Below are 15,020 nucleotides of genomic sequence, written 5' to 3'. Positions count from 1 at the left end.
AAAAAAAAAAAAAAAGAAATGGGTTACTGGCATCCCACAAATTCTGATATGTTTTCACTTTCATTTAGTGCAAAGTACTTTTTAATTTCCCTTTTTATTTCTTTTTTGATCCATGAGTTAATTAGCTTCCAAATTTGAGGATTTTCCAGATAACTTTCTGTTATTGATTTCTAATTTAATTCCATTTTGGTCAGAAAATATATTTGTATGGTTTGAATCCCTTTAAAATATATTAAGACTGGGGCGCCTGGGTGGCTCAGTTGGTTAAGCGTCTGCCTTTGGCTCAGATGATGATGCCACTGTCCTGGGATGGAGCTCGGTGTCAGGATCCCTGCTCAGTGGGGAGTCTGATTCTCCCCCTCTCCCTGCCCCTCCCCCCACTTGTGCACACTCTCTCAAATAAATTTAAAAAATCTTTAAAAAATAAAAGCTATTACATAAGACTTATCACCCACAATTCAGATTTTCTTGGTAAATGTTTTGTATGTACTTGAAAAGCATGGCTGTTTTGCTGTTGTGCTGTTAGAGTGAAGCAGGGGACTTTCTGCCTCTATGGATTTGCCTGTTCTGGACATTTCGTTCACACGAATGAAATTTTACAACATGTGATCTTTCATGACTGATTTCTTTCACTTAGCCTAATGTTTTCAGTGTTCATCCATGGTATAGCATGTATCAGCACTTCGTATCTTTTTATTGCCACGTAATATTACATTGCATGTATATGCCACATTTTATTCATCAGCTGATGAACATTTGAATTGTTTCCATTTTTTTACTGAGATATCATTCATGTACCATAAAATTCACTTTTTTAAAGTGTGTAAAGGGCTCTTCCTTCTCTAAGTAGTATGAAGTTTCAACTTTAAAATCTTCAAAATCTGCTAATGCTTATAAGTCCACTTTATGACTTCTAGAATTGTATTAACATCACTGATGGTGTTGTCTTTTGTCTCATTCTCTTTACTCTTGAATGTTTTGCCATTTTCCTCTTTTGCTGTCATTTCAATGGGGTTTGGGGGCGAAACAGTATTCAATCTGCCACATTTAATAAAAAGATCCCTTAAAATTATTTTCAAATTAGGAAAGCAAATTGTCAAAATTCTGTTACTTTTGCTTTATTTTCATTCTGCCTTTTTGTCCTAGTCTTTGTGTACTTATGGACATAATCATAGCACATTTGGCCGATTTTCTTAAATGTAGCATAATTACTTCATTCATAAGCACATCATCATATTAACCACTTTAATGGCAGCATAATATCTTTTTGTGTTAATAATGTTCTGTCATTTGCCTAACCTTTCTCTCTATGGTTAGATATTAAAATTGCTAACTTTGGAAGGGGTATAGCTATTAAAAATAATGCCATAATAAGTATTTTTGTAGAGGTTTGGGGCCATTTGCAAGTATACACAGTGAGAGCTGTGATTCACCAAATCCCTCCATTTCCTGTGCCAGGACCCACTGATGCCTTTCTTCTTTGTAGTTACATCTCAGAGAAAACACCTTGTTATGTACTTACTAGCCTCTTTGATGATGGTGTTTTCCCAATCAGACCCTCAGTCTTACCAGTTTACAGTGCTGTTTGTTATATATGACATTATTAGGTTCATCAGTTATCACATGTGAAATTCTTGTCTCTCCATATAGATTACAAGCATTTTGTAGACAGAGGTCCCATAATGCCTGGCATTGAGTTAGTGAAAAGTGCAAGCTTCCAGTAAACATTTATGGATAGACTTTTTTTGTTTTCATCCAAAACAGGTTTAAGAATAGTTAAATATTGAGGGCCTCAGAGGGGAGGGGGGTGGGGGATTGGGATAGACTGGTGATGGGTAGTAAGGAGGGCACGTATTGCATGGTGCACTGGGTGTTATACGCAACTAATGAAGCATAGAACTTTACATCGGAATCCGGGGATGTACTGTATGGTGACTAACATAATAAAAAAAATCATTAAAAAAAATAGTTAAATATGGTTTAAAATCCGTGAACTCATAAAAATATGAATAAAAAAAGAAACACTGGTCATCTCTGATGAATGCTAGAAAACAATGCACTGGTTTTTTTGTTTGTTTGCTTTGTTTTGTTGGGTTTTTTTTTTTAAGATTTTATTTATTTATTTGACGGAGAGAGAGACAGCCAGCGAGAGAGGGAACACAGGCGGGGGAGTGGGAGAGGAAGAAGCAGGCTCCCAGGGAGGAGCCTGATATGGGGCTCCATCCCAGGACTCTGGGATCACGCCCTGACCCGAAGGCAGATGCTTAACGACTGAGCCACCCAGGCGCCCCAACAATGCATTGTTTTTAAAACTGATAAATGAAGGGATAATCTCATGTATTTATCTGGTACAGGTTACATGTTCGGGTCACCAGACAGTTGATGAGGGGAAGTTTCTCTTTATAGAAACATTCTAACTAATAAGTGAGGAAATAATGCTAGAATGAGAATATCACTATTTTATTATTCCTAATAATTAATGAATCTAAGCATTGATGGTCAGTAACCTTTAACATCACAAAAGAGAGACAGCCGTGTATAGTAGTACCATCCATGAAGTGTTCTTGCCAAACAGTCAAGCCTGAAAATGATCAAGCTTCTAGATCCAACTGTCAATTTGCAGGAAATACAAAGGACAAAAGAACATGTCGTATGGCACCCTGGGACGCAGTCAGCAACCACCAGACTAACGGGAAGTATTGGATAAATGATCCAGTTTCTTCAGCAAATAGATCGCAAGTGGGAGGGAAATGAGAGAGAAAGAGACAGACAGACGGTAGAGGGACCTGTTGATTAGAACTGGCCTCAGAGACATACAAACTAACGGTACTATATGGATCACATTTGGGTCCTTCCTGATGCAAACAAACTGTGACGGAACAAAACAAAAAAGAAAAACGTTTAACATTTATAAGATAATTAAAAACTCAAACACTGACTAGATATTTGGTATTAAAGAAGTTTTAATTTTTTTAAATAGTGGATTTACAAAAAATCTGCATGAAATAATTTCTTATTGGCAATATAGCCAATGAATCAATAACCCAAAAATGTTTATTGGTACAAGAAACAATGGGAATTATCTTTTTCTTAGGCTCCCCTCAAGCATTTCCAGGCACTATTAAATGGTGCCAGTAATCAGAGTTGACAGTTGAAATGTGTTGATAATGTTCATACACCTTTGTTTATAATAGCAAAAAGTTGAGAACAATACAAATGTCCATTAGCAGGAACAAGGAAATGCTATATATTCATGTAATGGAATTTCATACAGTAAATTATGCAGTAATTAAGAAACTAGATTCTGTAGCTAAACTACCTGAGTTTGACTCCAGCTCTAGTTCCACCACTTCCTGGCAGTTTTCTCTAGGACAAGTTACTTAACTTCTCTGTGCGTCAGTTCTTGTACCTTTAAAACAGGAGTAAATAATAGTACTTACCTCAGGGGATCACAGGGCTGCATAGGACTGAGTACGTTGATAAATATACATAGTGAAAGCTCAGTTCAGTTAGTTTTAATAATTATTATTATTTATTATTATTACCTGAATAAGTCTAGCATCATAATATGTCAAAAGCCAAGTTCCGGAAAAAAACACAATGTGGTATCATTTATGTAAAGTTTAAAAACCTGCAGAAAGTGGGGGAGGGAGGAAATTTGAGTCCTATCTTGTATTTTTAAGAATGCCAAACCCAGGGGGACACCTGGGCGGCTCCGCCAGTTGGGCAACTGACTCTTGGTTTTGGCCCAGGTCATGGTCTCAGGGACACAGGATCAAGCCGCTGGTCCTTTCAGGGCTCCAGGCTCCGCACTCAGCGGGGAGTCTGCTTTCCATCTCCATCTGCCCCTCCCCCCACTCACTCTCGCTCTCTTTCTAAAATAAATAAAATCTTTAAAAATAAATAAATAAAATCTTTAAAATAAAAACAGGCAGAGGACTTGACAACAAGCTTGTATTTGATTCTGCTAATTTTTGGACCACAAAGGAAAAAAATTGATCTGTCATCTGATCTCTTCATATTTACCAAACAACTTAATACAAAGAGCCCTTAGAAGGATAAGTAGTTTAAGGACTTCAACCCTGTCGTTCCAGCCACTGAAATTGGCACGTCAAATGAACACTGGGCAGTGCTGGTAAATGGTATACTACGTGTTCAGGAACTGTGTGCCCGGATTTTCTAAATAACCCAGGAGAAGGTTAGACCGTTACGAATTTGAGGTTACTTTCATTGTTCAGTCTTAGAGTATCAGGTAGTAGAGCAGAAAAAACTATAGCGGAGGGGCGCCTGGGTGCACGGCGGTTACGCGTCTGCCTTCGGCTCAGGGCGTGATCCCGGCGTTGTGGGATCGAGCCCCACATCAGGCTCCTCTGCTATGAGCCTGCTTCTTCCTCTCCCACTCCCCCTGCTTGTGTTCCCTCTCTCGCTGGCTGTCTCTATCTCTGTCTCTGTCGCATAAATAAATAAAATCTTAAAAAAAAAAAAAGAAGGAAAGAAAAAGAAAAAACTATAGTAGATTCTCACAGTCACCTTTTTTTTTTTTTAACTATTTGGATTATTTGCCATACTATAAATTGCGCTGACTAATGCACACGGTGTCCTATATACTCCTTGCTTGCTGGCCACTTTCTTTCTGCTCCTTTTGAGTTGTATGTTTACAAAGAGTTTGTTATGTTTTGTCTCAGTTAATTACATAGTTAAATATTACATAAATCAATGAAATATAAGTTGTATACTTTGAGAAGTATCACCAATAAGGGATAAAATGAAACCTGCAATATAATCCTGTATATTCTTTGTGGACATATACAGGTATAAAAGCCATATAAATGGGAATGAAAAATACCTAATTCAGGATCATTGTTACCTCTGGATTCGGAGGCAAATGGGATCAAGAGAGGTACATGGTGGGCTTCAATCAAATCTATAATGTTGAATGTCCTTTGTTTAAAAAAAATACATGAAGCAAGTATGTTTAAAGTTTGATTAAGATTGGATAAATACAGGTTTTTTATTCACATTTTTCTTATTCCTATCTTCCTTTTGTTTGTCTCTCAAGACTAAGCATTTGGAGCTTGGGGCAAGAAAGGCAAACCATAAGACAGACTCTTAACTACAGAGAACAAGTAGGATTGCTGGAGGAAGGCGGGAGGTGCTGGATGGGTTAGATGGGTGATGGGCATTAAGGAGGGCATTTGTGGTGAGCACTGGGTGTTATGTGTAAGTGATGAACCACTAAATTCTACCTCTGAAACTAATAGGACACTATATGTTAACTAACTGGAATTTAAATAAAAATTAAAACAAAAAAAATATTCAAATTCTTTAAGTGACTTAGTATCTGGACTTGGTCAGTCCAGTGTAGAATCATAAAAGGACTGACTGGCACCGTCCCCAAACTGTGCAAAGAGGTACACTTGTATTCTGGTATCCAGAGCTAGGTAGGAAATACCCAGCAACTTAAACAGTGAATCTTTATTGTGCATTATTCTTTTTTTTTTTTTTAAAGATTTTTTTTATTCAACAGAGATAGAGACAGCCAGCGAGAGAGGGAACACAAGCAGGGGGAGTGGGAGAGGAAGAAGCAGGCTCATAGCAGAGGAGCCTGATGTGGGGCTCGATCCCACAAAGCCAGGATCACGCCCTGAGCCGAAGGCAGAAGCTTAACGACTGTGCCACCCAGGCGCCCCTATTGTGCATTATTCTTTAAGACCATTACATATTTATGGAATCGGTCCTACCAGCTAACTTTTTTCCCTGAAATCTGGTTTCCCTCTGAGCTCCCTAACTGGGGCCTTGGGCCTGGAGAACAAACATGTCTAGCCAGACAGATCTTAGACAGGCCCCTCATACTGATATCTTAACCGTTCCCTTGACCACCTCGTCTCTGAGATGACTTGTGTCCATTTATTTGGATTTGAGCCTGGCCTGCTGATCGGTGAGCTTCACGAGGTGGTTCTCCGTATCCTGCCTCACGCGGAGGTTGCCTTCGAACGCTTTGTGGAGAATGAGTAGCATTGCTTCGCCCAGTGCCATCAGGGCTGTTGTTTTCCAGATAAGGGAGGCAGTCATCATATTTTTTAACATCTTGTAAAATTGCATGTCAAAATATCACTTGTTTCTTTAGGTAAGAATCATAAGAATTATTAGGAAGTGTAAAATAAATAGTGTTGCCAAAATTGGAGGGAAAGAAAGAAATGTTATTTGACAACAGCATTCCCTACCACCACCGCCACCACCCTTTGACCTTCATCGGGGACTGAGTCTCATCTTTGTGCAAAATAAAAGGTCATGAAGTTGGCATATGGGCCAGTTTGAGAAACCATTTTAGGAAAGTTTTTTCTTCAAACCAAAGAAGTGATTAGAATCAGGAGATAGTTTTATAGACAGGTGCTTATTTTCTTTGTGTACAACTAATACTACTAACACAGGGTATGGAGAACTGGAAACCCTGAGCAGTCTCCTCACATCTTTCTATAGATCATTATAATATATTTCTTTTGTGGAATATCTTTATTTTTATATCTTACAGAAATGTTGAATAATAGAAAACCTATTTCTATTCCTTTCTCTTCTACCCATCTTGCTATATGACCTTGGGTAAATCCATTTTCTTTGTAGGGTCTCCCAAATATACAGTGAAGACATGCAGTATTCACCTTACCACCTACTTTCAAGACCAGCCAGACCCCGAAGCTCCATTGTCGTAATTCCCATCTAAGCCCTGATGGCTTGTAGGCAGAATAAGGTGCTACCGCCCTCTGCTGGTTGTAGGAACACACTGCCCATCAGTGCAGTGACCCGGCCCATCCCAACAGTGAGGGACACAGTGTCCCTTGCTTGCGGTTGGGAAGACATAGCAGGAAACCACAAAAATGGGAGGTGAATTTCATGTTTTGAAAAATAATTATATTTGAAGTATTTGGAAGTTAATGATTTCTTATGCATATATCAGATCCCATAGCCATGACAAAAAAGCATTTTTCCTATAGTCACTTTTCCCCCTGCTACAGTTTCTCTCTTGGTAAACAAATTGTGGGTTCTGACCGTTTTGAGCCACTGTCATTGTTTTACACCATCTTTCTGCCTTGGAACATATATAGTCCACTTTTTTGGGAAGATTTAGGGGAGTTTTTGCATATTCATTTTTAGTTTGTCAGTAAATAAGAAGATAATAATTGATAAGTGCCAAGGAAAGTGAATATGCAACATCAATAAGAAAAATGCTGAAAAAGAAAGGCAGGCCTTCATTATACTCTCAGAAACGTGTGGAGCTCTGTCAGTTTGTAATAAGAGGTCTATAATTAATAATAGCTTTTTTGGTGTGTTGATGATCCTAAAAGTACTTTATGTGAGAAACTGATAAGGATTTGTTAAAAAACTCTGGTTTTCTGAACCCATCTATATTAATTTCAGAACTCCAAAATTTTAAGAGCTGCTATTTATTACATCACATTTGTAAGAAATAGTGCTGCTTCTGACTATACTTACAGGAAGGCAACTGAGAATTATGCTTTTGTCTTGTTTGAATTTCATGCCTTTAAAATCCCTTTCAAAATTGGTCTGTGCACTGCTACTGAGATCATTGGTAGTCCTTAGATTTCTGCAGAGCAAACAAAACAAAACAAACAAACAAACACAAAAAACCCATGCAAGCTTCATCCCAAGTATCTACGAGCGGAGTATTGGAGGAGCATGTGATTCACTTTGCCTGTGGCTTCTGCTTACGTACTCACAGAACCACATTTTGTGTATGATTTCCCACTGGTAGATAGGAACTGTATTTTAAACGAGTCTGTAGGCATTATGAAGATCTCATCAGTGATCTTCATGCAGCTTACCCCTGGGGAACTCCTCATTTTTGTTTCACTGTCAGTCCCAACTTCTAGCCACCTGATAGGAGTTACAGTCAGTCACCTCAGCAGCGATACGTAGTCCTGTCCTAAAAGGGATTTACACACGGGATGCAGAAATACATAGACCTCATAGGCAAAATCATAGCCATCCCACTTCCACAGTAGTACATACAGGTACTACGGAAGTACTGCATTTCATGGTATGTGAGGTGCCTATTTTCAGTTCTAGGTTTAGTCTGCTCTAGACCAAAAAGGAAATTAGCATATATTGAGGCTACTGTTTTTACCAAGTATCTTATTCATCTGTTATGCATCCCTAAGAAGTGAACTTTTGCTATGTAACTGTTACATATGTAACCTTAATGGTAATCTTCAGTGTCGATATTCCGTGAGATGTCAGTTTAATCACTTCTCAGCCTTCTGGCTAAGATCAAGTGGAGAGAAGTCAGTTTATTAAATTGCTTTAAAAGAAAACATATCAGAAAATTTAGTTCTACTCAATTACAAAAAAAAAAGATGGACAAAAAAATTGTCTATTGAGAATGTTACCTGCTGTTTGCTGAGAAATGATGCATTAAAAAAGTTTTTGAAACATCTTTAACCTTTAGAAATGAAAGCAAGAGCTGTGGAAAGATGGTTTAAATCATTAACTGAAACTTGACAGTATGAATCATATGTAAAAGTAAAAATACAATGTTAATTAAAATCATATCAAATCTTCAAGGCAGAATATTACTTTGGGACACAAAATCCTAAGATGCGGGAAAAAACAGACATCAGTGCTAATTATTTTATGATGTTCTTTTACAAGACAATTTGGTATAGAAAAAAGAGCAGGGGCTTTGGAGCCAAACAAACTTTGGGCTGAAAAACCAGTTTTACTACTTATGTAACTCGTTATCTGACTTTAGGCAATCACTTAAACCTCCCTGAACTTCAGTTTCCTCTTCTTTAAATTGGCAATAATAATGTGCATCTTATCTTTAGTATTAAATGAGATAGGTAAATATTTATGAAGTGCCCCAAAAGCCTGCAGAGTTAGTTTTCCTTCTCTCTATTGTAAATCACGGAGTGAGGTTTACTCTTACTTTGAAGCCCAGCAGGAAGTCCTGGAAAGGAAGATTTGGTTTGAGATTTACCTTCCATGACCAGATTTGGTTACCAGAAAATGCCCTTGAAGCCCAGGGCAGTCTGCTAGGGACTATGTGAGGCAGACAGCAGCCTTGCTGGGGAGATAAAGGGATAGAGTTGGGAGGGTGTGATTCTTCTTGAGTCTCAAATGCATGATATGCCCTCATTCTGTGTGTAAGGCCAAGCTGTAGGCTCACTCACATTTCAGTTAGTGCCCTCAAAAATGTTCTGTAGAAAAAAAATGTTAAATTCTCTGAAGTTTTATGTTTAGGTTGTGCTGGATTTCATTTCCATATCCCGATTGTAGTAAGAGCTACCAACTCCACAGTGTGCACGGTACAGTGCCAGGTGCTTTTCATACATTCTCTAAGTCATATGATGACGTTGATTTCTAGCTGTTCCTAAATGTCCATTAAGTGACTGAGACCCTAGAGGATTTGATAGCAAGCCCAAAGTCGCCAGTTAAAAATGAATAAGTTTCTGGGGCGCCTGGGTGGCACAGCGGTTAAGCGTCTGCCTTTGGCTCAGGGCGTGATCCTGGCGTTACGGGATCGAGCCCCACGTCAGGCTCCTCTGCTATGAGCCTGCTTCTTCCTTTCCCACTCCCCCTGTTTGTGTTCCCTCTCTCGCTGGCTGTCTCTATCTCTGTCGAATAAATAAATAAAATCTTTAAAAAAAATAAAATAAAATAAAATAAATAAAAAAATAAAAAAATAAAAATGAATAAGTTTCTGATTGCTAAGCTTGTACTGCCGTAAGATATTATTTAGATAAGCTCTTTGATGATATCTGTGGTTAACCATGACCCCTGTAATTTTCTGAATTGTCATGACTCTGTTAGCCCTGTGGTGATGTGTATTGTGTGTTTTCACAGAAACTGGCCCCTGGAGTCAGCCAGTTTGCTTACACCTGTGTTCAGGACCACCCCATTTGGACGAATCAGCAATTTTGGGAGACAACCTTCTACAATGCAGTGCAGGAACAGGTGCGCTCCCTGTATCTCTCAGCCAAGGAAGACAATCATGCCCCATATTTCAAGCAAAAGGTAAGAGAAGAAAGATATAGTGTGAGACTAGCATCCTGGCTTCAAGGAAAGCTTATTCACGTATTCCCAGGACAAAAGGAAATGTAGCCACTTTCTTCCAGTGTATTTGAGGTTCATCTTAGGGAGTCCTGTGGTGAGCATCTTTCTTCTCTTGATTTCTGATACTATATTTTTCCATAATAACTTCTTAATATAGTTCTTTAGCAGTGGAATTGTTTTATTACATGTTAATAAATAGTAATTCTTTGGAAACAATTATAGGAAGTTGAACAGAAAAAAGAAAATGAAAATACCTGAGCAGTTGTCTTTGTGTAATTAACTTTTTGAAGAAATGTCAAATTAAAGTTAAATGACTCTAATAAAAGGCTTTTGCACAGCAGAGGAAACAGTTGACAAACCTATGGAATGGGAGAAGATACTTGCAAATGTCTAATCAGATGGAGGGCTAGTATCCAAAATCTATAAAGAACTTACCAAACTCAACACCAAAAAACAAATAATCCAATCAAGAAATGGGCAGAAACATGAACAGACATTTCTCCAAAGAAGACATCCAAATGGCCAACAGACACATGAAAAAATGCTCAACATCACTCAGCATCAGGGAAATACAAATCAAAAGGACAATGAGATACAACCTCACACCAGTCAGAATGGTTAAAATTAACAAGTCAGGAAATGACATGTTGGTGACAATGTGGAGAAAGGGGAACTGCTGGTGGGAATGCAAGCTGGTACAACCACTCTGGAAACCAGTATGGAGGTTCCTCAAAAAGTTAAAAATAGAGCTACCCTATGATCCAGCAATTGCAGTACTAGGTATTTACCCAAAGATACAAATATACTGATCCAAAGGGGCACCTGCACCCCAATGTTTATAGCAGTAAGTGCCCACAAATATGGAAAGAGCCCAGATGTCCATCAACAGATGAATGGATAAAAAAGATGTGTATATACACAATAGAATATTACTCAGCCATCAAAAAAATGAAATCTTTACCATTTGTAATGACTTGGATGGAACTAGAGGTTATATGCTAAGCAAAATAAGTCAATCACAGAAAGACAGTTATCATATGTTTTCACTCATCTGTGGAATTTAAGAAACAAGACAGAGTATCATAGGGGAAGGGAGGGAAAAATAAAAAAGATGAAATCAGAGATGGAGACAAACCATAAGAGACTCTTAACTATAGGCAACAAACTGAGTGTTGCTGGAGGGAAGGAGGGTGGGGAAATGGAGTAATTGGGTGATGGGCATTAATGAGGGCACTTTATATAATGAGCTCTGGTGTTATATACAACTGATGAATCACTAAACTCTACCTCTGAAACTAATGTTAATTAATTGAATTTATATAAAATAAACAAAAAAATTACGCTGAAATAAATATAAAATTCAATAGTTCTTGAAAGTATGTCAGCAATAAATCTAGTTCTCCTTTTAGGAATATTCTGTATGTTTCCATATATTTTTTCACCATAAATTATAGTTAAGAAAAATATCAAGAAAATATTTTAGGGTAAGAAAATTGCAGGACGCCTGGGTGACTCAGTCAGGTAAGCGTCTTACATCTCCATTTTAAATTGACGTTATATTATGTGAGATAAATGAATTTAGATTTCTAACAGGAACAATATAGTACTATTCAAATATTTCTATGTCTCATGTAATTTTAAACATTGTCTATTCTTGAGTATGATAAAAATAGAAACTTTAATAAAGAATAGCACTATCTAACATATATCTCATATTCCAAATTATTATATACTGTTAGTGTGAATTGTTTACTTAATTTAACGTAAAACTCAGATTTTTCTTTCAAAACACCAAATACACTTGAGTAAAGGGTAATTTTAATGGATGCAAATTAGTTTGAGGTCATGTTCCAGAAATATTTGGGCTGTTGTGGTGCTTTTGATAGTTTTTTTAAGCCGATATAAGCTAACATTGGTATATCTCAAAAGCATTTGTAGAGCAAACACGTGTCACTGCTTCTCTGTCCTTCCTTCTAAAGAAGTCTCTCTATGATACCTAGATTAGATACCAGTGAGACTAGATATACTAGCTTTTTTTTTTAACTTTTAAGCCTACTAGGAAGCTCCTCTTTAAAATCCTATTGTCAGACTCAGAAAAAAAAAAAAGGATTTCGAGAAGATGGCAGCTGAGTAGGAAGAGCGTAGGCTTGCCTTCTCCCACAAATACAGCTGGTAACTATCCAGTCATCCTAAATACCCCAGAAATCAGTCTGAGGACTGGCAAAACAAACTGCACAACTGAAGGTAGAGAAAAGGCCACATCAAAGAAGGTAGGAAGTGCAGAGATGCAGCTTGGGAGAGAAACAGTTCATGGCCACGGCAGTAGGGAGGGAGCCACAGTTGCAAAGGAGAGGGAGAGACAAGCTAGCACACAGGGGAGCGCATGGGGAAAACAAATGCCCATAGCAATTGGCTTAGAAAGTAAGAGGGCCCAAATTTCATGAGTTCTTGCAACCAGCAGGGCTTAAAACCTGGAGTTTTAAAGGTCAGTGGACTTCAATAGCCAAACTATGGAAGGAGCCCAGATGTCCATCAACAGATGAATGGATAAAGAAGATGTGGGGTGTGTGTGTATGTATATATACACACAATGGAATATTATGCAGCCATCAGAATGAAATCTTGCCACTTGCAACAATGTGGATGGAACTAGAGGGTATTATGCTAAATGAATTAACTCAATCAGAGAAAGACAATTATCATACGATCTCACTCATATGTGACATTTAAGAAACAAAACAGAGGATCCTAGGGGCAGAGAGGAAAAAATAAAACAAGACAAAATCAGAGAGGGAGACAAACTATAAGAGACTCTTAACCATAGGAAACAAACTGAAGGTTGCTGGAGGGTGGGGTAACTGGGTGATGGACATAAGGAGGGTACGTGATGTAATGAGCACTGGGTGTTATATAAGACTGATGAATCACTGACCTGTACCTCTGAAACCAATAATACATTATATGTTAATTGAATTTAAATAAAAATAGATAAATTTTTTAAATATGGAAAAAATAAAATTATTGGCCAAATAAATATAAATAAAATTAAGAACTTGATAAAAAAATAAAATAAAATCCCATTGTTATACCCTATGTCCTGATAATATTTGACTCCCACATTTACAAGGAAATCTAGCTCTGTTTTTTGTGACTTTCTTCATTCTGTTTCCTCCCAAAGAGCAGAAGAGACGAAACATATCAGAATACTAGTAAATGCTACTGGACAGTCATTCATTTATACATATTTCACGTCAACAATTTGTTATAACTGGCACTTTGAAAGGGACGGGGCCATAGCGAGAAATCAATGCAATGAAATGTTAACAGTGAGAAGGGTAGCCATCTGTGCTTTGCTGCTGCTTCCTTGGATTTATCACATTGTTCTGCTCAAGACTGGCTGGAGCTGGCAGGAAAAACAGAGTTGATTTTGTTTTGTGGTTGTTTTTGTTGTTACAGTTTATTTATGTGTTTTCTTCTTTTGGTGACATAGGTATTTAACAGATGGATGATTGAAACACGTTCCATGTTTTTTGCAGCTTGTGTCATGGATTTGCATTGTTTTCTTCATTTTTGTAGGAGAAGCGTCCAGATGACCAGTACCAGGAGAAGACAGCGATGGACCTGGCGGCGGGGCAGCTGCGCCTCTGGCCTTCTCTGAGCAAAGCAGCTCAGCAGGAGCTGGTACAACGTGAGGAAAGCACTGTCTTCAGTCAGGCCATTCATTTTGCAAACCTCATGGTCAACCTGCTAGTTCCACTGGATACAAGTAAAAACAAGCTCCTAAGAGCATCAGCGCCAGGCGACTGGGAGAGCGGAAGCAACAGCATTGTCACAAACAGGTACCAAGATGTGCACATCCAGAGACCCGCCTGTTCTTGGCTTAGCAGACAAAGTAAAGTATTTGGGGCAAATACTGCTGTACATATTTCAAAATGTTAAGCGTTACCCTTACCTTCAGACTTGCTCAGCTCTTCTTTTCAACTCTTCTACATCACAAGGCCTTCACTTCATCTCACTGTTCGTAACCACCTCCAACATCTCTTTTCTTTCATGACCCAATTTTTCAACTGTCTCACCCACTACTGACCAAGCCTTTCAGTTACTTTCTGCCGTGACGATTTACAGAAAGCACTCTGGAAAATTACTATTGAACGTCTTGCCAAAGTTATTATTTGTTTCTCGGCCCTCCTTTTTTCAGTGTATCCATTGCATTTATCTGTAATTGTGTCCTCAACCATGCCTTGCTCCCAACCCGACACTGACTTCCAGTACCACTGAGAATAAGCCCATAGACTAAAAGACCTGACAGGATTTGGCTCTTGACAACTGCCCTGACTTTATTTCCTGTCATTCTTCTGTCAAGAAAACCGGTCTCCCTGCTAATGCTAACCCTCAAACACTCTAAGCAGAACACTGCCTCGGGGTCTTTGTATTTGTTCCCACCATCTGGAATGCTCTCCCTGAGATAGTCACAAGAACACTCCCTCACTTCATTTAATTCTCTGCTCAGATGCCATCTACCTAGAGAGGCCTTCCTGACTTCTCTATCGTAAGTAGCACAGACATCACTCTGTCTCCTACCGTGCATTTGTTTTCTTTCATGACACTTTCTACAACCTGATTTATTTTCATTTATTTGCTTATTATATGCCTCACTCATTGCTGTACCTACAGTCTTTGCGTGTAGTACCTGCCCAATAAATATTTGGTTGACCGTGTGGTTAAATGAATGAATACGTGGACTGCTTGCCCAACAGTAGTGACGTTCTACTGTTGAAGCGACGGTCTTCCATGACGCTCTGACATGCTGGTGGTTCTTCGGACTCTTGTAAACCCTCCTCAGGCTCTTTCAGGCAGCTTCTCTTCTCTCCCATTCTCAATCCCTCTTCCACGCTCTTTGTACTTTCTTAGAAACTTACCCACAAGCCCACATCTCTGACCCCACCCTC

At 38.5% G+C, this 15,020-nt stretch overlaps 1 protein-coding gene across 6 annotated transcripts in view; it reads left to right on the top strand.

Moving 5' to 3' along the window:
- Window positions 1-15,020, top strand: part of SBF2 (SET binding factor 2) — a 453,500-nt gene that overhangs the window by 377,829 nt on the left and 60,651 nt on the right. For all 6 annotated transcript variants that reach the window (XM_034666548.1, XM_034666550.1, XM_034666549.1 and 3 more), the window contains 2 exons: window positions 9,862-10,032; window positions 13,648-13,910. In XM_034666548.1, coding sequence (XP_034522439.1) covers window positions 9,862-10,032; window positions 13,648-13,910 — 434 coding nt within the window. The remainder of the gene's footprint in view (window positions 1-9,861; window positions 10,033-13,647; window positions 13,911-15,020) is intronic.

Source organism: Ailuropoda melanoleuca, chromosome 8, assembly GCF_002007445.2.
Source record: "Ailuropoda melanoleuca isolate Jingjing chromosome 8, ASM200744v2, whole genome shotgun sequence".
Classification (NCBI taxonomy): domain Eukaryota; kingdom Metazoa; phylum Chordata; class Mammalia; order Carnivora; family Ursidae; genus Ailuropoda; species Ailuropoda melanoleuca.
This window is presented reverse-complemented; position numbering and strand designations above follow the sequence as displayed.